General features: G+C 39.7%; 1 protein-coding gene and 1 long non-coding RNA gene across 2 annotated transcripts in view; one reads left to right on the top strand and one right to left on the bottom strand.

Moving 5' to 3' along the window:
• LOC140712193 (uncharacterized) overlaps nucleotides 1-9557 on the bottom strand; it is a 43382-nt gene extending 33825 nt beyond the window's left edge. The window contains exon 1 of the long non-coding RNA XR_012093681.1: nucleotides 9432-9557. This is a non-coding gene — a long non-coding RNA (uncharacterized lncRNA). The remainder of the gene's footprint in view (nucleotides 1-9431) is intronic.
• The window catches only part of PXDNL (peroxidasin like), a 508882-nt gene that overhangs the window by 318876 nt on the left and 168819 nt on the right, over nucleotides 1-21187 (top strand). Inside the window, exons 5-6 of the mRNA XM_073018080.1 lie at nucleotides 9471-9542; nucleotides 19217-19288. Of these exons, the coding sequence (XP_072874181.1) occupies nucleotides 9471-9542; nucleotides 19217-19288 (144 nt within the window). The remainder of the gene's footprint in view (nucleotides 1-9470; nucleotides 9543-19216; nucleotides 19289-21187) is intronic.

Here is a 21187-nt window from a genome sequence, read left to right as displayed (position 1 = left end):
TACTAGGCAGCCCCATGGGCATGGGACTGGCAGTAGGGCATGGGTCTCCAATGTAAGGCGGCAGTGAGGACTAGCTGTGCAATGTGGGTATCTTTGGCATCTGAAAGTGCTCATGTTCCCAGTATTGGATGCCATTGAGTTTGGCTGGAAAAAAGGAGAAGCCTCAGGACTCAGCCCCAGGCACTCCAGTCCAGGAGCCTGGGGAAAGAGAAGGAAGCAGTGAAGGGCCCTGAGCAGGTCCGTTGAGGTGGGAGAGGATCTGGGAGGATGGTGTCCTGGGAGCCAGAGAAGAACATGGCAGGGAGAGGGACTAACTGATGCACTCCAATGCTGCTGAAAATCCACTAGGGAAAGGACTAAGAACTCAGTCCCAGCTTTAGCAGTGACGATCAAAAGGAGCTGAGCTCCTTGTCCTGCGTGACATAGCCACAATTGAAAATTCACACCTCTGCTTTTCTTTTCGACATATCTCGTATTTCACCGTTGACTTTGCCTTTTACCTTAAGGGGAAAATTGAGGGCAAAGCTAATAGACATCTCACTAGTTTTCCTTGTGACAAGAGATGATTGTGGGTTAGTGCCCATTTCCTCTGTTCCAGCCTGTTTCAATGGGACACATTTCTGCCTCCTTTTTACAGTCACATCTTCCAATAGCCCTTTTGGTGCCATCGAGTACCATTGGTCCTGTGCAGGGTCTTCCTCACTTTGCTTCTATTAATTCTTTCCTTTTCTTCTTTGGCACCCTTTTAATAATTTTCTATCATTTCATTTTCTAGGATCCGTTGGAAAAGCTCTTGCAACCTTCAATTGAGGCTCCACGTGGCGTTCATCGTCACCACCACTCCTTCCTGCTCAGAAAATAAAGCAGGCTGTAGCTCAGGTGTTTCTCAACCTGGCACTGTTGACATTTTGGGCTTAGTGATATTGTGGGGCTGGTCCAGGTCATGTAGGACATTGAGCAACACCCTGGTCCCTACCCACTGGAGGCTAGTAGCACCACCACCTCCAGCTGCGACAAATAAAAGCGTCTCCAGATATTGCCAAATATTCCCTGGGGGGATGGAGGAGGACAAACCAAAATTATCCTAAGCTGAAAACCACTGAACACCATTGCTCTAGCTAGAGTCTCTCTCTCTCTAGCTAATGTCCAGTCCTTTGTTTGCATAGATGCTGGTAATGTTGTAAAATAAAAATTTCACTAAGAAATTTCTTTTCTTTAAATCTTGTCATGTGTCCTTATATCTTTAAGGTAAAGCTCAAACCACCTTGTTGAGTGCAAAGGAAATGTGTGATTCGGTTCCTGCCCAAGTTCATCTTTCCAGAGCTCTGCAGGCAACCAGTGCTTCTGTCCCACTCAGCTCCTTACTGTTCTGTACAAGAGTCCTGCGTTTTCATGCCTCTGCACCTCACCTACATTTGTCTCCCCATTTTCTACACTGTCTTTTCTCTTTTGCTCCTAGGTCATTACTGTTTGCCATAAAAGTTAGGTAAAGAATCCTTTTCTCTGTACAACCTTTCTTTATCTTTAAATCTAATGTAGATCTTTGGATTCTCATGGTATTCCTTGCATCCCATTATCATAATACATATTCTTCCAGACTGTGGTCATCGATCCCTTGTATTTTACCACTTACCTAATTCCAATCTCTGAGAAGGTCAAGGATCTTGTCTTACACTTCACAGGCACTCAATAAGTACTTATAAATGTTTTAATATACTAAAGGAGCCAGAGGAGTGAAGTTATGTCTGACGCAAGCAGTCACTAAGTCCTTAATGAAAAAAAGTACCATTGAGCTCTAATGGGTGAGAAAACACTTTGAATGTTAGACACTGAAAAAAAACCAGGAGTGATTCCAGAGATATTGAATTTAGTTAGAAGGTGCTCAGACTTATGAGGGAAAGGAAAGTCACAAGTTGGTGCTGAATCTTGAAAATCCTTGAATTCCTGCTAAAGACAGTGAGAAGACATTGATGATCCTTAATAAAGTGGATGAACTAATCTGCATTTTTTCAGAAAGAACCACCAAATAATTCAACATAGTGTAGGTTGGAAAGAAGAGACTGGATTTATGTGGAACATTTATAGCTATTAGTTCAGACAAAAAGAGATAGAGAGTGAACAAAGAGTGTGAAAGATTTTTCAAAACTCTCAATCGCACAATATCTAAACTCTCGTAGAAACATGACTTTTTCTGTAACTTTTTTTTTTTTTTTTTTTTTTTTTGAGACAGAGTCTTGCTCTGTCACCCAGACTGGAGTGCAGTGGTGCGATCTCGGCTCACTGCAACCTCTGAATCCCTGGTTCAAGCAATTCTCCTTCCTCAGCCTCCCGAGTAGCTGGGATTACAGGCACATGCCACCATGCACAGCTAATTTTTGTATTTTTAGTAGAGACAGGGTTTCACCGTGTTGGCCAGGATGGTCTCAGTCTCCTGACCTAGTGATCCACCCGCCTTGGCTTCCCAAAGTGCTGGGATTACAGGCATGAGCCACTGTGCCCAGCCTTTTTCTGTAACTATTCTAATTTAGGATTGAAATAACTTCCCAAGGAGTAAAGCTTGTGCAGTATGATTTTTAACTGGTTTTAACTCTTTAAGAATAAACATAATTCTCTTTATAAAGAATTTTGGTAGAATATACTGTTATTGACTTTAGCACAGCATGCAAATGAGATGCTGGAAAGCTTTTCTCTGGAAACAACGGATTATGATAATTCAGTCAGTTTTTCCTTTAAAATCAGTTGAAATAATTTACTGTGCTCTGAAATAAGGACCTTCATTCAGATGTTTAATTAGTTCCTAAACTCTATGAATAATTTGTTGGTGTAATAGATAATTCTTGCTTGCTATTGTGCAATGAAGCTAAAAAGTGCCTATTTTAATCCCAGCTGAAATTATTATACAGAAAGTTGGTGTCATCTCAATGCACCCAGCCCATGGATGTGAGGCAGGACACGGTGGATCTCCAAGCCAGCTATCAGCAAACTGCTTTTCCTCTAAGCTCTGTTTCATGTGCTAGGATTGCTGACATCTTATTTTCAATATCCCCTGTATTTCTGGCTTCAGATTCAGATATCCTTAGCTTGTGTTTGCACACATACAGACACATGCAAAATTACATACACAGACACACAGAGACACACAGACACATTCTGGTGTGCAGCCTCCTTCTACCAACAGTACGCCTTTTTTCTTTATAATCTCATGGATTTTGAGAATATAAAAAGCAGCTACTTTATACAAAAAGGTTGAGAACATTGACTGTATATGCTATTTTGATTGTGCCATTAGATACAGATAAATACAGTGTTTTTCTCTCCATCTCTGCTCTTGCCTTAGATGGAGGTTGCCAAGGTGATCATACGGCACAGAACATTTGTTTTTATGTGGCTCAGTGAGTTCACGCTGAAAGCTAAAGCGATACCAGCAACTTCTCACCCTGAGAATCATTCTCTTATTTTTGTTGTCGTTCTCTGGCCACATGTTCTTGCTCTGCATGTTTTAAAGATTGTAGGAAGATTTTTGTCCTCAGTTTGGTGGCCTGATGCCTCGGGGTGGTTGTGTAAATAAATATTTACTCAGATAAGAGATGTCACATGTGTTTTCAGTGCTCACAAAAATGTGTGATTCTAACATGTCCCTTTGGAGTGAGATGGATTCTCCTGGAGAAGCCCCAGGACGACTTTGCTAGATGCCTTCTAGGTTCATTAGTGCTCAAGGATTCTATAAAGTTTTAGGAAATACAATTAAACATACATTATCACAGATCTTACTAAAGTCAGGCTTGTGTGAATGTTTGGGATGGTTCTTCCCCCAAGGAAATGTAATACCATTTTAGGTTGTTGAGCTGATATTAACTCAGAAAGCTTTTATTAGGGTTCATACTCCCATCTTCTGTTTTATACCATAGAACATATGAAGAGTTCAATGTCTTATCCTCATGTTTGCAAAGACGATGCTCATGCAAAAATACTGACTGGTCATTCATTCTTTCAGTGATCAGCTATGCATTGACTATCCATTTGTCAAACTCTGCTAAGAAATTAGGGATGTGAATATTACTTTAAATCCAATATGATTTCTGTCTTCATGGACCTTAGAGATTAGTTAGGGCAGACAGACATGGATCACATAATCACTCAAAGAAATATAACGTTGCAACAGTACAATGCTGGGTGAACCCATAACAGGGGCATTTGACCAGGAGCGCAGGGAAGGCTTTCCAAGGAAAGAGCACAGTAAGATCTGAAAACAAGTCCGGAATTACCAGGCAAGAAGGGTGGGAAGGTTTACTGGGCTACAAAGACAATCATTCAGAGACTGCTGTGGGCAGGAGTATGGCAGGTATGTGGCTGGGAGGAGGACAGAGCACTGGGATTGAGGTGGGGCAAGAGGGGGATAAAGGGGAGACTGGAAGGGCATTTTCAGGCAAGAACAGGCTAGAACTTGGGCTCTGTTAAAAAATTCTGTCTTTATTTCTATAGAAATTAAAAGTCATTTAAGGGTCTTTTATTTCTTTTGAGGGTAGACCAGATGGATGTAGGGAGACCAGTTTGTTCTAATATTTTAGTACCTGAGGGCATAGTTTGCTCTAGTGTGGAAGTAGTGGGTAAGAGGAGAATGGAGTACATTCAAGAGACATTTAAGAAGCAAAACAAAAAACAAACAAACAAACACACACAGAATTGGGTAAGTTCTTGTATTTTAGTACCTGAGGGCATAGTTTGCTCTAGTGTGGAAGTAGTGGGTAAGAGGAGAATGGAGTACATTCAAGAGACATTTAGGAAGCAAAACAAAAAACAAACAAACACAGAATTGGGTAAGATACAGGGAGTGAGGGAGACGGAGGGGTCAGTGCTGGTTTTCTGAGTTGCGCAAATAGATATACAGCAGTGCCATGAACTGAGACAAGCAAAAATGGAGGACAGCCAGTATGGTGAAGGAGGATCCTGGGCTGGGTTTCAAACATGTTAGATTTGAGGTTCCTTGAGACATCTAGGATGTCTTAAATCCTTAAAAGACGATGTGTTTTAAGAAGACATTGGGTGCATGAATTTAGGTCCTAGAGGTAAATTTGGGTTGGAGATGTAACTTGTAGGTCTTCTGCATAGAGATAATAATTGAAGCCAGGGGTGTTGATGAAAGCATCTGGGGAAGCTAAGTATGAATCAACATGACACAACAATGGCAATAATTTCTTGTCTGCTTTAAATGAAGGGATAACTACTAATTCATTTACATGTAAACTTTATGAAGTGACTTAAACAGATTTAAAATCCTCTCAAGTAATCATTCATATTTATCTACCTGCACTAGATATCCAAAAATGACAGGGTTATCCACAGCCTAGAAAAATAAGGTGTAGGAGAGGATACTCTTGCTATCTTATCAGTGGAGATCAAAGCTAACTCCCTCCTTATTTGAATCTGCTAAAGCCATCACATAAACCAAACACATATAACCTAAAACATCCTACTGCTTTAAATTGACTTACAGTTTTAAAAAAATTTTGAAAACAAATTTGTTAGAAAATTTGGCAAATCATATGGACACAAAACTTAACTATGCTTGCACTATAATCAAACAGAACTCTCTGGGTTGTCTTATTTTCCTGCAAGGAAATAATCTTACATGCATTTTTCTTATTCATTGGTAGTGAATTCCAATACCAGTTGCTTAACCTACTGTGCATTAGATTGAAGTCCAGCAGAAAACATTTGTCCTTCAGGGCATCCCTGGGTGAGTCTAAGATTGCAGTGATTTATTCTAGGGAAGCATGGCTGGGATGGGGAACAGACAGGACTCTGTGATTCGTGGGTTGTCAGTGGGTGCATTGTGGAAAAGGAGATTATGCATTTCTCATGAATTATGAGCAATTCAGAGTAAGTATGAATTGCTACTTGTGAAATATTTAAATATTAAATCTATATTTATTAATTACTGTGGATTGTAAATCACATAGTAGCTATGTGATATTGGATAAACTGTTGTATGTTATTCTACCCTTTAGATTGTCTCTTTGCCCCAGTTTTAGGTGGCTCAGTGTGTAAGATGCCCTCCCAAGTGAAAGCTGTCTTTCTTTCTAGTTCTAGCAATGCAGACACCTGTGCAAACTATGGAGGATGCACATTTGATCAATGATGTCAGGAATACTAGCGCTACTTGAAAATTCTTATGCTAAACTCAAGTTTTCTTTATAATAAATTGTTCCAAAGCATTAAAAAGTTGAAAGGAAAAAAAAAAACACTTCTGCTGAACTTATACATAGGCTAGAATATTCACTTTGAAAATCTGGGAGTTGTTAGCTTGGCTAAACCACAGACCTGGCTTGTGACTCCTTTCCTGTGACCTGTTAGCTTGTTTTATGACTGGAATGCGATACTTGCCTCCAGTTAATAACCCCACAGCTTCACATTTAAAAAGCCACTAATGTAGGCAAACTGAGAACAGGAGTGTAGAGAGCCTGGGTTTTGCTGGGTTTGTGGCTTGGATTTACCATTGATTGGCTCTGTGGCCTTGGGCACTTTCCTTCTCCCTGTGGAGTATCTGTTTCCATACCCAAGAAAGGCTCTGCTCTGGGATTCCTGGATCAGGTTTCCATAGCTCATCTCTGAGTGCTCTGTGTCAGCTGAGCCTGTGCATGGCCATCCCGCTTGCTGTTAGAGAGGCTGGCTGTGTGAAACTGAACAAATTACCTTATCTCTGTACCACATTTTTCCTAATTAAATAATGGGGTATTTATAAACCTACCACACAGTGCGGTTGCAAAAAATTAAAAATGACTAAATACATGTAAAGCACTTAGGACAATAAATTTTTTTTGCTGTTGTTCTTATTTACTTCATGCTAAGTTTGGTGCCCTCATCAGCACTTATTCCTAGTCTTCATAAAATGTGTATTTGTACTTTACAGGCCTGGGCCTGTCCAGTATACACAGAGATTGGAATCCAATGATGTGATACATTTCACTTGGGAAGAGAAACCTTGTAATGGACCCTATTTCTAGCTCTTTCTTCACTGCAGTCACAGAGACTTCTCTCTCTTCCCCGCTTTCAGCAGCCAGTCACCCCCCAACACTCCTCCCTCATATCCGTTTTCTCTCTCCCAGCCCCTACCTCCTTTTTAATGTGCTAGACCAGTGATGCAGGTAATGATTTTGCAGGTGACAGTGTGTGAGTGCATGGGAGTGACTATGTGTGTGTGACTATGTTAGTGTATGTGAGCATATATGTGAATACATGTGTCAGTGTGTGAAAGTGTGTTAGTGTACGAGACAGTGTGAGCGTGAGCATGACAGTGTGTGTGAGAGATTAGGTGAGTGTGTGCGAGTGTATAGATGTGCATCTGAGTGTGACAGTGTGTGTTAGTGTATGTGAGAGTGTATGTGAACAAGTGTGAGTGCACACGAGTGTCCAAGACTGTGTGTGTGTGTTAGCATAAGTGTGGTAGTGTATATGAGTATATGTGAGTGAGTGTGTGAGTGTGAGCATGTGTGAGGATGAGGGAGTCTGTCAACATGCGAGGGTGTGTTCATGTGAGTGTGTCAGTGTGTCAGTGTGAGACAATGTGAGAGTGTGTGTCTGTGATTATAAAAGTATGTGTGAAGCTGAGAGTGTCTGTATGTGTGAGAGTCTGTTAGTGAGTGTGAGTGTGTGTATAATTCAAGGCAACCAAGGTAAAATTGTTTCATGCTATCCCTAAGGCAATTATTGCTGAGTCTTATACAATGTCACCACTGTAAAATGTCACCACTTTTAAAATGAACAGAACTCCTGGGAGGAATGCATGAGACAAGGGCCAGGATGCTGAATTTCAGAGAGTGGTATGGTGTAGCACTGACTCTGGATCCAACCTAACGTAGTCCGAAACAAGCATACATTTCCAGCGACATGGTTTTCATTCTCTTGTGATTATTTTACTTTTTCATTAGGTGTCCCAAGTGCTCTTCCTATAATAATGATTTATAAGAAGGAAGCCTAGGAATGAAGTAAAATTATGTTTTCTTAAACATTTTTCTTTTCTCCTTTCAAAAATATTTCTAATTGTGATGAAATAAATACATTTTATGCAAACATGGGCTGTAAAGCTTTCTTTTTTTTTTTTTTTTTTTTTTTTTTTTTTTTTTTTTTTGAGACGGAGTCTCGCTCTGTCGCCCAGGCTGGAGTGCTGTGGCCAGATCTCAGCTCACTGCAAGCTCCGCCTCCCGGGTTCACGCCATTCTCCTGCCTCAGCCTCCTGAGTAGCTGGGACTACAGGCGCCCGCCACCTCGCCCGGCTAGTTTTTTGTATTTTTTAGTAGAGACGGGGTTTCACCGTATTAGCCAGGATGGTCTCGATCTCCTGACCTCGTGATCCGCCCGTCTCGGCCTCCCAAAGTGCTGGGATTACAGGCTTGAGCCACCGCGCCCGGCCTTAAAGCTTTCTTTTTACTTTCCTGCCCTTACTTCAAGTCTGATAGCTTCCCATTGACAAAATCAAGTACCATGCACTGTGTCTTCCCACATACATGTACAATATCCTCTTTTTCCAATTTGGTGTGAAACTTTGTTGCTTTTCATGATAACTTTGTATCTGCAGTGCTTTCCTCAGCAGTTCACTATAGACTGCTGTATATTACTGTTGGTTTCATTGATAGTATTTGAAAAAGCTGTGTTGAGAAGTCAGGTTCAGGGAATACATTTAAATTTTCTAAGAGGAGTGTGCAGCCTTCCCCATGGATCCTTCTGTCTGTTGGGAAGATTTGCTTCGCAAAGGTCTGCTCAGCTGTCTGCTTTGGAAGCATGCTTCTCCATTTCATCACAAGATTTCTGAAGGAAATGCAAGCCTTTCTGTCTTCAGTTGCCCTGCTTCAGGAGAAGGCTTTCTGAAATGGAAGCTTAGGAAATAACTCCTAGATCAGTTGCACAGAGGGGATACTGAGGTCTGAAAAACTAATTCCAAAAGGATTAAAATAAGACACATTACTTCTCATCCATCCCCCAGGGTTAAGATTAATTCATTTCAAGTAAGATGATCATATGATATCAAATATGTCATCCTTTGACTCCCTCAGACAGGACACTTCTTTCTGTTCTGAAATGTAAATAAGCGTGTGGTCACTGGTAATGTATCTTATTATGTTTGAAATCTTAACTGTTACACTAACTTCACTTACTTTAAACATTTTAATGAGTAAAAGAGTAATTTCAACAACCAGTTAGCATCGACTCAAGAGGCTCTCTGGGAAAAGGGGGCAGCATCATGCCCCTTTCTGGGTGGGCTTCAGATTCCCCTTTGGAACATCAGGTTTTTAGACCCAGGACTGTGAAGAACAGAAGCGACAAAATATCTGAGTTTCTGATTTTCGTATGTGACATATAGTGGTTGGAGCCAGTGAAATTCACAATTTCAGCTGAAGCAATTGCTAATTCTTTAAACATTTTATTTTACTCACCAGCACGAGGAATAACCAACTTGATTTTTTGTCTTCCAGGTACATTCATTTCAACCAACTAGAAACGCTACAGCCAGAGACCTTTGGAGACCTTCTGAAATTAGAGCGACTGTAAGTGTTGACCCTTTAGATGTCCTTTGCTTCTGCTTTACATTTTCCGTTTGTACAACCCATCTGATTGCCATGGAGATCAGGCCACTTTGCCGTAAGCTTTAGAGGCATAGCCTGTACCTTGGCACTATAAAACAGAGTTAATATAAAGCTTTCTATAGTTTAAGATCAATGGAGAAAAGGTGAAATAGCCAATTAAAAAATAGGGCCAAAGAGAGGAAGAAGCACTTCACAAATGAGGGAAACCTATTTAAAAAACTTACATCAGGGGCTGGGCATAGTGGCTCATACTTGTAATCCCAGCACTTTGGGAGGCCGAGGTGGGCAGATCACCTGAGTTCATTCAGGAGTTCGATATCAGCTTGGCCAAGATGGTGAAACCCTGTCTCTGCTAAAAATACAAAAAAGTAGCTGGGCCTGGTGGCATACTCCTGTAATCCCAGCTACTCGGGAGGCTGAGGCAAGAGAATCGCTTGAACCCGGGAGGCGTAGGTTGCAGTGAGCCAAGATCGTGTCACTGCACTCCAGCCTGGGTTGCAAAGTGAGACTCCTTCTCAAAAAGAAAGAAAGAAACAAACAAACAAACAAAACCTTACAGCAGAATTTTGTATAGTTGATCGTATACATCCCCTATGACCTAGCAGTTTCACTTTCGGGTACATACACAGCAGAAATGCACACATGTATGCACCAGAAGATGTGTTCTTGTATTTGCAGCAACATTATTTCTGGTAACTCCACACTGACAACCACTCAAGTCTCCAATAACAAAATAGTAGAGAAATAAGCTGTTGTATATTCATAAAATAGAGTACTATACTGCAAGACGGATGGATGTCAGAAACATTCTGAGAAGAATAATCTAAACACTGGAAATTCCATAGTTCTATTTTATTCTCAAAAGAAATTTTAAGAGATAGGAGTAATATACGCAGTATTGAGAAGTCAAATGCTGCTTACCTTTGGTGGGAGAGAGGGCTTTAGAAATGGCAGGAGGAGCCTCTGTAGGCCTGGCAATGTTTTGTGTTCTTTGTTTTTGCTGGGTGGTAATTACACAGCTGTGTTCACTTTCAGGCAAGGCATTGTACTCTACATCACAATGTCTGCACTTTCCCGGATGTATTTTGTATTTCAATAAAGGCTTATTAAACAAACAATGACAAACCACAGGGGCACTTGGACAGCCTTCTTCTGCTTTGTCTTTTATCAAATAAAGATACTCCACTACTTCAGTTTTTCTAATACCTTATATTAATAAATTCATTGTATCTAGCTGATGATATGCTATTTTTCTCTGAAAAGAAGAAAGTGTGGAATTACATAGCTAACCCTAACCAGAAATCTGTTTTCCCTAAAAGAAAATTTGAATTAAAAATTTATGTTTAGAAAAGGATGCCCTTAATTAATACACAAAATAGATCAGTAAAATTAAAGACTAAGAAGAGCCAGTCAACCACTTTCTTATGCAGTTACTGCAACCTCATTTGCCTATGGAAGTGTAGCAGTTGCAAGCCATACAATCACATGGTTTGCTTTTGTTTACTTTGTGCTGGAGGCATGTGATCGTGAATAGGAAACGAGGTAGGAAAATGTGTTGTACTACTCCTTTTCTGCTCTAACCTGTGTGAGCAGGGAGCCAGCCCTGTGCAGGACAGCTATGGTGCAAAACAGATGGATTGTTCAAGATTTAGCATCACAATGGTTGATACCTTCAAAACACATGGGACACCAACTTTAATTTGAAGGAATTTTTGTTTTGTCACATTGTTAGCCTTGTATTCCTATGGTGTAGCAATAAACCACTAAGCCTTGTATTTTTGCTGTGAAGCCAATAAACCACCAAGACTCAAAATCCTCACCAACAGCAGCCCTGAAAACTGTGAAGATGGGAAGGGGAGAGTCCTGCTGCCTGGGAAGGTGTGGAAGCCCTGGCAGGCAGGCCCATGGCAGTGGTAGTGGGGCTTGCCTTTATAGAAAGGACTTCTTAGCTTGGGATCCATGAGTGGGCTCAGAAGGCATGGAATGGCCCAACTAAAAAAGTTTTAGCTTCTGGTTTCTTTCCTATTGTCTAAATATATTTGTATCTATTTTAACCTTGTAGTACAGACATGTGTTATCAAATAATATCACACAATAGAGCTCCTGAAAGAAAACTTGCTCTTGGACCCTTTCTCCAAAGGCAGCTTCTTTTAGCTATTTCTCTTTTATATTCTTTGGTTGTTGCCATCATAATTATCTAGTGTATTAGGGTTCTCTAGAGGGACAGAACTAATAGGATAGATAGATGCTATATAAAGGGGAGTTTATTAAGGAGTATTAACTTACATAATCACAAGGTCCCACAATAGACCATCTGCAAGCTGAGGAGCAAGGAAGCCAGTCTGAGAACTTGGAGTCTGATGTTTGAGGACAAAAAGAATGCAACTCAGGAGAAAGATGTAGTCTGGGAGGCTAAGCCAGTCTAATCTTTTCATGTTCTTCTGCCTGCTTTTTATTCTGGTCACGCTGGCAACTGATTAGATGATGCCCTCCCAGGTTAAGGGTGGGTCTGCCTTTCCCAGTCCACCGACTCAAATGTTAATCTCCTTTGGCAACACCCTCACAAGCACACCAAGGATCAATATTTTGTATCTTTCAATCTAATCAAATTAACACTCAGTATTAACTGTCACAACTAGGTAATGGATTTTTATTTCATTCCTTTTCCACTGTAGAAGATACCAATTTTCACTCTGAAGATCAGAATTTATCTTATCCCTGTGTGAGACATACACACACACCTGCATGCACACACACCTGCATGCACACACACATGCATGCACACACACAGACACACACACACACACGCACTAGAAGGTCAATTACATACCGATGAGTGAACTAAATATATATACACACACACACACACACACACACACATCTTCACTCTGTTAGCTATGTTATTATCTTTATATTACACAGATATTCAACATGTTTAGCCTACCCTGCAACTACAGTGAAATTTCTTGCTGTTGACCGTAAATTACCTTGAACAATTAAAAGTATATATTATTTTAACTAAATTATTGTAGGGTCAGGAAACATGCTCACATTTATTTCTTTCTCTTTGTGTAAATATTATGAATCTGGCCACTTCAAAAATAATTGTCTTAATAAAAGTGCAATTTTCTTGTGTGATTTAAATTATTTAAAATAATGTCATGTCTTTGGTTCATATTTGAACTGTTACTTTTGTATATATTTTTTGCTCTTCCTAGACATTCTAAATGCATTATGTGCCTTTGCAATATCTTCACATTTTTTATATCGCCAAATTATATAAACCATGTCATTTCTCTTTTACACCAAAGACCCCTGTCTTCTAATTTGAACTGACTTTTCATTAGGATTAGTGTCATCTGCCATCAACCTGGAATTTCCCTTCACTAATTGCTTGAGTGAAGTCCATGATTTCTCATCTCCATTCTTCCTTTTTCTTGTGTTACTTCTTTGTTCTGCTGGAACACATGTTGAAGAACTTACTATGAAAAGTCTTAAGGGAGATAGTTTTGATAATCTTTGAATGCCTGAAATTGTATATATTATTTCCTCATAATTAGTTGATAGGTCATCTGTTATAAAATTGTAAGTTCAAGAAGTTTCCCTTGATCTTTGAAGAGTCCATTCTATTTCTTCTAGCCTATTATCATTCTGTTTTATAGGAAATACATTTTATTTTCACAGAGAGGTTTAAAATTTTATGGTTATTCTTTATTTTTAAAAATCTTACAGGCCAGGTGTAATGGCCTGCGCTCCCAGCACTTTGAGAGGCTGAGGTGGGAGGATTGCTTGAGCCCAGGAGTTCCAGACTAGCCTGGGCAACATAGAAAAACCCAATCTCTACAAAAAATAAAAATAAAAATAAATTAGCTGAGCATGATGGCAGGCACCTGTAGTCTCAGCTACTTGGGAGGCTGAGAAAGGAGGACTGCTTGAACCTAACAGGTTGAGGCTGCAATGAACCATGATTGTGCCACTGTACTCCAGCCTGAGTGAAGGGTGAGACCTTGTCTCTAAATAAATATATAGTTAAAATCAAAATGAAATCTTATAAATTTACATCAAGGAATGAGACTTTTCAATTATTGGAGTTTTCAATGTAAAGACAAATCCATCCACAATTTTGAAAGATTATCATTAATTATTTATTTGACTATATTTCCCTTTATTCCTTCTGTCTTCTCTTCTACACATACTGTAATTGAATATTAGATCATCTGGATCTCTACATTTTTTATCTTTTGTTTTATAATATCTGTTATTTTGTCATTTTGATTCCTAACTTGGTATGTTTTACTTAATTTTTGACATTTACAACATGAAAATATTTTTTAATCAGAATTTAATTCCTAAGAGATCTTTCTTGTTTCCTATTTATTTATCTTCTATAGAAGCTTATCCTTATTTTATAAGTATGATATATATTGAAGTCTCTGAGTACATGTAATAATTGTAATGCTCTCTTACTTTATTTCTCTAGTTATTGGAATTTCTCTATTTCTTCTGGCATTGTTTTCCTTTTTTAAAATATTGGTCTTTCTTTTTCATGTTCCTAATTAACTTCCCATGCCTTGTGATTCTTCATTGTCTATTGACATTTGAAATTAGAAGCATTTCAATTGGTAGTGTGAGGTTCACCTGCTCTCTTTTAGATAAGTTTATTTTCTTACAAAATTTCCCCTTTGGTGTAAATTTTAGTTTGCACAATAGGAAGTAAAATGCAGGTTTATCTTCCTAAAATTCCAGAATGAGGAAGGCTTTTTCGCTTGGGTTTCAGCTCCACAAAAATTCCATTACTTTTCTTCTTTCAATTTGTTCAATTTCTTTGGAAAAAATCTCTATTTCTATGTCTATCTCATCTATCACTATATCATTAACATTTTTCCTCTTAGCTGTTGGTGTTCTATATGGATGGTGGCTACTAATTATTGTGTTTCTCCATCCAGGTATTTGTGAACCCTTGTTTGCAATCTCACTTCTCCCTCCTCTGCCCCTGCCTTAACTGTTTGGGGTCTCTGGGGGACACACAGTCAGACTGCTCCTGCCTCATAGGATTCTCTGGGCTGCAGCTTTCTCTCTTATTTCATCTGTCAACATTTTCTCATGGATTTTATTTATCCAGAATTTGCTGAATACTCTTATCTGTTGGTGACCGTCCACATTCTGCCTTCTTGATGAATGTGGATATATTTGTTCATATTAAGCATCCCGGTAATTATTTCAGTGGAGACTCAAAAGAGATTGAGGAAGATTTGCATATCTACTTCACTATTTTGGACTAAAATTCTTTTCCCCGTAACTTTGACATTTGTTTGCTGAAATAATATTTTTATTGCTAAAATTATCCTATTAAGGCATTTCTAAATTCAAGCAAATTTACCATGACTTTATCTGCGAACTGCACATAGTCAAGTAATGTGCATTCAGCAGCAGCAGCACAATGCCTAGAATGGTTCTTTATTGTCATGATTTGACAAAAGCCCCTTTGTGTTATATTTATAAGCACTAACTTCTAACACCTGGGTAGGAATGTTCTTTTCAGTGAAGTCATGATCTCAATACAATCAAGGAAGTCCTGTATCTCCCTCTTTTCTATAAAAAGAAGGATTGATTTGAAAATCTTCACTTTACCAAGTTAAGTTTTCTCCAAAAGATAAGTCTTATCTTCAAACACAATCAACTACTTACTATTATGTTACCAAGCAAAAGAATCCAAGCACATTTAGTGGAGCCACGTGGATTAGAATGTTCAAGTTGCTTTAGAGCTTGGTGCTCAGGCAGAAAATCGAAGTAGTGCTTTCATTAAAGTATGTCAAGCATTACAGAATTTGGACTTTTTGGCTAAAAATTTATGGTTGGTATTAAAGAACACAGAGTCCACCAGACTGGACAATGTTGTCTCTATCTGGTATGCACCTCACTAAAGCTGAGGCCATTTCAAGAAGTTTTCTCAAGGAGTAGGATCTGAATATGACTTTTACTCTGCTTCTCAAAAGTCTCCTGGATTTTCAAGGGATACAGCTTGAAACATTAACCTAAACCTTAGGCAGAAGATTTACTTTCTTAGAACATTTATGAGGAAAGTGCTCATTCATTACTTGACTTTTTTGGATAATATGCATGCTTCTGTCACAGGAAGGAGACAAGTCTTTGTATAAACTCTGTATAAACTTTGTATAAAATTAGATACTGCTCAAATACTATTTTTTTTGATCAAGCATCTTTGACAGAAGACAGCAGCAGCAAATAATTATATAAACTTTTCGGCTGGGTGCAGTGGCTCCCGCCTGTAATCCCAGCACTTTGGGAGGCTGGGGCAGGCGGTCACGATGTCAAGAGATCGAGACCATTCTGGCCAACATGGTGAAACCCTGTCTCTTCTAAAAATACGAAAAATTAGCTGGGTGTGGTGGTGTGTGCCTGTAGATACTTAGGAGGCTGTGTCAGGAGAATCACTTGAACCCAGGAGGCGGAGGTTTCAATGAGCCGAGATCATGCCACTGCACTGCAGCCTGGCAAGAGTGAGACTCTGTCTCAAAAGAAAAAAAAAATCTATCTATCTATCTATCTATCTATCTATCTAAACTTTTTAACACAGGAAGAAGTGATTTTCAGCTTCTTGTTGGGAGTAAAGCAATCAAAGTCGTCTACAAGCAGAAATCAACAAATGCATTGCAGAACTGTTTTGAAGATTAATTTCAGGAAAGTTGGAAAGAAGAGAGGAAAAAAAAGAAACTACAAGCACACATTTTTGCACCCCATGCAAATCAGTACTGCTAAAACAGTACTACTGTTTTAATTTACTGAATACTACTAGGATAGTATTCTAGGAGATAAACAATGACAATTATTATCATAATTTCTCCTTTATACATAAAAGGACTGAGACTTAGATTAATCTGCTTGAAAGGAAATTGTTATAGAAATATCAAGTAGCAGTAATATCTGATTTGGGAATCATATAACATGTTTGACATAAACTGTTGTAAAATATCATTGATTTGGATATTTTGTCACCATTTGTACAAAATTAAGAAAAAAATTCAAGAATGATTTTTCAATATTTACATACCTTGCTTCATACCTTGCTTCAAAATCTGTGATGATGGAAATGTTTTACTTTTCTTTTGATTTGTTTTGTCTGTTAAGCAATAAATTCTGGTCTGCTTGGCTTGGAAAATAAATAACATCTTTCAATATTCAATCGTGGATGCAATTTCCAGCCTCTAAAATACATTTAAAGAAAGAACAACAGTCTTTCTACTGTTGTTATCTTGCAGAACTGCACTACTTATAAAATAATGAAGAAAGCTTTGATTTTACCTAGCAAAAATAAAGCAGGCATAAATTGTCCTGGTAATTTGGCTTTTCCTGAGGTTCAGTGCAATCTACTATAAGTTGTTTCTCCATCATGAAACTCTGTTCCAGTGTTCCAGTGTTCCCCAAGATAAGGAAATGGCATACGGCTAGGGCTTGATGTAGAGAATGAGAATTACTGCGTCATACATCTGCACACTGTTGAAGAAAAAGTTATTCAACAACACTTGTTAAGGCACGGCAAGAAAGATGTTATTCAAGGAGGGCCATGGTGACAGGTATAGGTATAGGGCCCCTGTGCAATGGAGTTATGCACTGGGGGAGAAAGATTGGGCTGAATTCCAAATACGCCATGAGCAAGTGGGAGTTGATAGCCCAGGAGCAGGGTGGAGTCAATGGATGGAAAACCACTCAGAGGAAACATTAGGGGAAAGGCTCAGGGTGACCCTATTTAACAGGACGCTTGGTGATGATCAAATATCACATGGGAAATGATGCGGATGAGGAATTTCAGGTGTCAAGGGGCGGGAGGTGCTGGTTAAACTTAGTAGCAGGGTTCTTACTAAAATTGGACAATGTAGAGATGGACGTGGAAAGCCAAAAGTCAGGTCTAGTTGGAAAAGAGCTCAGGAGAACCTGTGTAGCGTTTGGTCAAGAAGAGAGTCTTTGTCAATATCCATCTTCACGTCATCATCTCTAGCCAATGCTTCTGAGTTGGGTGAATCAGATGGGGCCGGTAAAGACAAGCACAGGGAATCAAAATAGGAAGGATCAGGAAAACTTTTTATCTTCTCAGATGTGCATCAATGAAATTCAAGTTCCCAAAATAGTAGAAATAGTTTGGCCCCAGCTCACTCCCCTTGACCTTAATGCTTAATATAGTTAAAATAAAGCCAAAAACATAAAGGCAAAACACTGATAAGAAAATATGGCCACCTGATTTTATTTAATTTTGTGACAGAGGTACTAGTCATGAAGTATAGTTCATAAAGTGGCTGGATGTAGCTAATTGTTAAGTTTAAGATATAAATTGATTATTTATGCTAATATCCTTGAGTTTTAATAAAACTGGTTTCCATCTTTTCTCTGTATTGCAGAGACCATCGTGTTTTCTCTCTTCACACATGGGCTCTTTGCGAATATGTATTCACTGGTCCTCGTGACTAGACAGTCCCTGGCTGGTGATTTTCTTGGTCATAATTTCTCTGGTCATAACGAGGAGAATGGGTATAGCCAAGGCAGCATGGAGGGAGCCAAAGCCAGTGCAGTACTGCTTGGGTGGAGGGAGAGGAAGAAGTACTGAGGCCTAGATCTTCTCCTCCTCCCACCACCCTCCATCACCTCACAGGGGGCACGGCCTCATAAGTGCACCTCTCTGTGATCTGGCCCTGGACATGTAGAAATGGCTGACTGAGCAGCAACCACAGTAGCATCCAGTGGAACTCTGGATCAGCAAAACTGTGCTGGCCAGTAAGCGACAGGCAGAGCTTGCACATCTCCATGTGATCCCACACGTGCAGGATTACGTCAGTTACTCAGGCACCTGCAGGCATCTGTTGTCATATATTGTTGTTCCCCTTTTTTTATTTTTTATTTTTTTTTTGAGACAGAGTCTTGCTCTGTCACGCAGGCTGGAGTGCAGGGGTGCGATCTCACTTCACTAAAACCTCCACCTCCCCGGTTTAAGCAATTCTCATGCCTCAGCCTCTGGAGTAGCTTGGATTACAGGCACCTGCCACCATGCCTGGCTAATTTTTGTATTTTTGGTAGAGACAGGGTTTCACCATGTCAGCCAGGCTGGTCTCAAACTCCTGACCTTAAGTCATCTGCCCAGCTTGTCCTCCCAAAATGCTAGGATTACAGGCCTGAGCCACCATGCCTGGCCTGTGCCATTATTTTTAAATTTAAAATATTTAGTTCACAAATACAAATTGTATGCATTCAAGGTGTACAACATGCTGATTTGATATATGTGTATATTGCATGCTGATAATGAATACATTGACTATTTACTTTGATTTCATCATACTTAAATATTTATTTTTATGGATTTCTCTTTAGCATTTGTAATCTCTAAGTAAACTAAAAAAATCAAAAGTATACAGATGTGAAAAAATACCCATATAGTAGTGGTAGATAGAGATATGTAAATCTTTAAAACAGATGGTTGTGTAAATGACACTCTGACTTCTGTTTGCCCTTTCTCACTGAAATATTTCAAAAAAGGTATTGGATTTACAGTTAGGTGAAAAGAAAGGTTTTGTTTGTCAAACTCATTATTATTGTGTGGTGATTAAAGTTTATCTTTTGTTTTTCAGATTTTTGCATAACAACAAATTATCTAAAATCCCGGCTGGGAGCTTTTCTAATCTGGATTCATTAAAAAGATTGTAAGTGAAAGCAAGTGCATTAACCCAAAAATCTTATAATTTCCTCCAAAATAAATCCCAAACAATGGTTGGTTGCCTTCTCCTGCTTTTGCTGTGAAAGACATTGCAATTCTAGCATGTTAGGGAGAAAATGGTTTTATTAACTGCAGAGCGATAGAGAACCCAGATAGTCTTCTGGGCTTTCATGTATTCTCTTAGAAGTGACATTTGAAAGGAGTATTGAAAATAGAAGTTTTCCTCAGTTCTCTGTAATATCCTTGCTGGCTAAATCTAAAGACTCCCAAGACTTCCTTTTCCTTTAACTTTTTTATGAGTAAAGAGATGTGAGAAGTTCCAAAGAAAATCTGATTCCTCGGGCCAGGCTTCAGTTTTCCCTTGTTGTACGGAGTTGTCTTCCTACTCATTTCCTCCTACATTAAGCAAAACAAAACAAAAATCCCCATGCTTGCAAAGTCTGTGTTCTCCACGCCTTCCTTACTCTGGTCCGTGGGCTGATGTCCATCACTTTTTTATACCAGTGTCTCCACCCTCCTTCATTCCAGCTGTCTCTTCACTTCCATCTGTGTGTAGCCTTCTACACTGTCGATGTTTTATTTTGTGGTTACTGCCCCCCGCCCCCACCCCAATCCTCAACCCCAAACACAAGTATAAGTTCCAGTTATCAGAAAAGGATAGATGCCTGCTTCCCAGATGTCAGTCAGGGAGCACATAGTGGAAAACTCACACAGGTGTATCCATCACGGGCCTTGGAGGCTGTATTAGTCTGTTCTCATGCTGCTAATAAAGATACCTGTGACTGGGTAGTTTATAAAGAAAAAGAGGTTTAACAGACTCACAGTTCCTCATGACTGGGGAAGCCTCACAGTCATGGCAGAAGATGAAGAGAGAGCAAAGGAATGTCTTACGTGGTGGCAGGCAAGAGAGCCTGTGCAGGGAACTCCCATTTATAAAACCATCAGATCTCATAAAACTTATTCACTACCGTGAGAACAATATGGGGGAAACTGCTCCTGTGATTTAGTACCCTTGACACATGGGGATTATTACAATTCAAGATGAGATTTGGGTGGGGACATAGTCAAACTATATCATTCCACCCTTGGCCCCTCCCAAATCTCATGTCCTCACATTTGAAAATAAATCATACCTTCCCAACAGTCCCCCAAAGTCTTGACTCATTTCGGCATTAACTCAAAAGTCCACAGTCCAAAGTTTCATCTGAGACAAGGCAAGTCCTGTCTTCCTATGAGCCTGTAAAATCAAAAGCAAGTTAGTTATTTCCTACATAAAATGGGGGTTCAGGTGTTGGGTAAATACAGTCATTCCAAATGGCAGAAATTGGCTAGAATGAAGGGGCTACAAGTCCTATGCAAGTCCAAAATCCAGTGGGACATTCGAATCTTAAAGCTCCAAAATGATTTCCTTTGACTCCATGTCTCACGAACCGGCCATATTGATGAAAGAGGTGGGCTCCCATGGTCTTGGGCAGCTCTGCTTCTGTGGCTTTGGAGGGCACAGCCTCCTTCCTGGTTTCTTTCATGGGGTGTGTTGAGTGTCTGCAGCTTTTCCAGGTGCACAGTACAAGTTGTCAGTGGGTCTACCATTCTGGGGTCTGGAGGATGTTGGCCCTCTTCTCACAGCTCCACTAGGCAGTGCCCCAGTAGGGACTCTGTGTGGGGGCTCCAACCCCATATTTTCCTTCCACACTGCCCTGGCAGAGGTTCTCCATGAGGGCCCCATCCCTGCAGCAAACTTCTGCATGGACATTCAGGTATTTCTTAACGTTCTCTGAAATCTAGGTGGAGGTTCCCAAACCTCAATTCTTGACTTCAGTACTCCCACAGGCCCAACACCACATGTAAGCTGCTAAGGCTCTGGACTTCACCCTCTGAAGCAATG

Source organism: Chlorocebus sabaeus, chromosome 8, assembly GCF_047675955.1.
Source record: "Chlorocebus sabaeus isolate Y175 chromosome 8, mChlSab1.0.hap1, whole genome shotgun sequence".
NCBI lineage: Eukaryota > Metazoa > Chordata > Mammalia > Primates > Cercopithecidae > Chlorocebus > Chlorocebus sabaeus.
The sequence above is the reverse complement of the archived record's forward strand: the minus strand, read 5'-3'. Positions and strand labels throughout refer to the sequence as shown.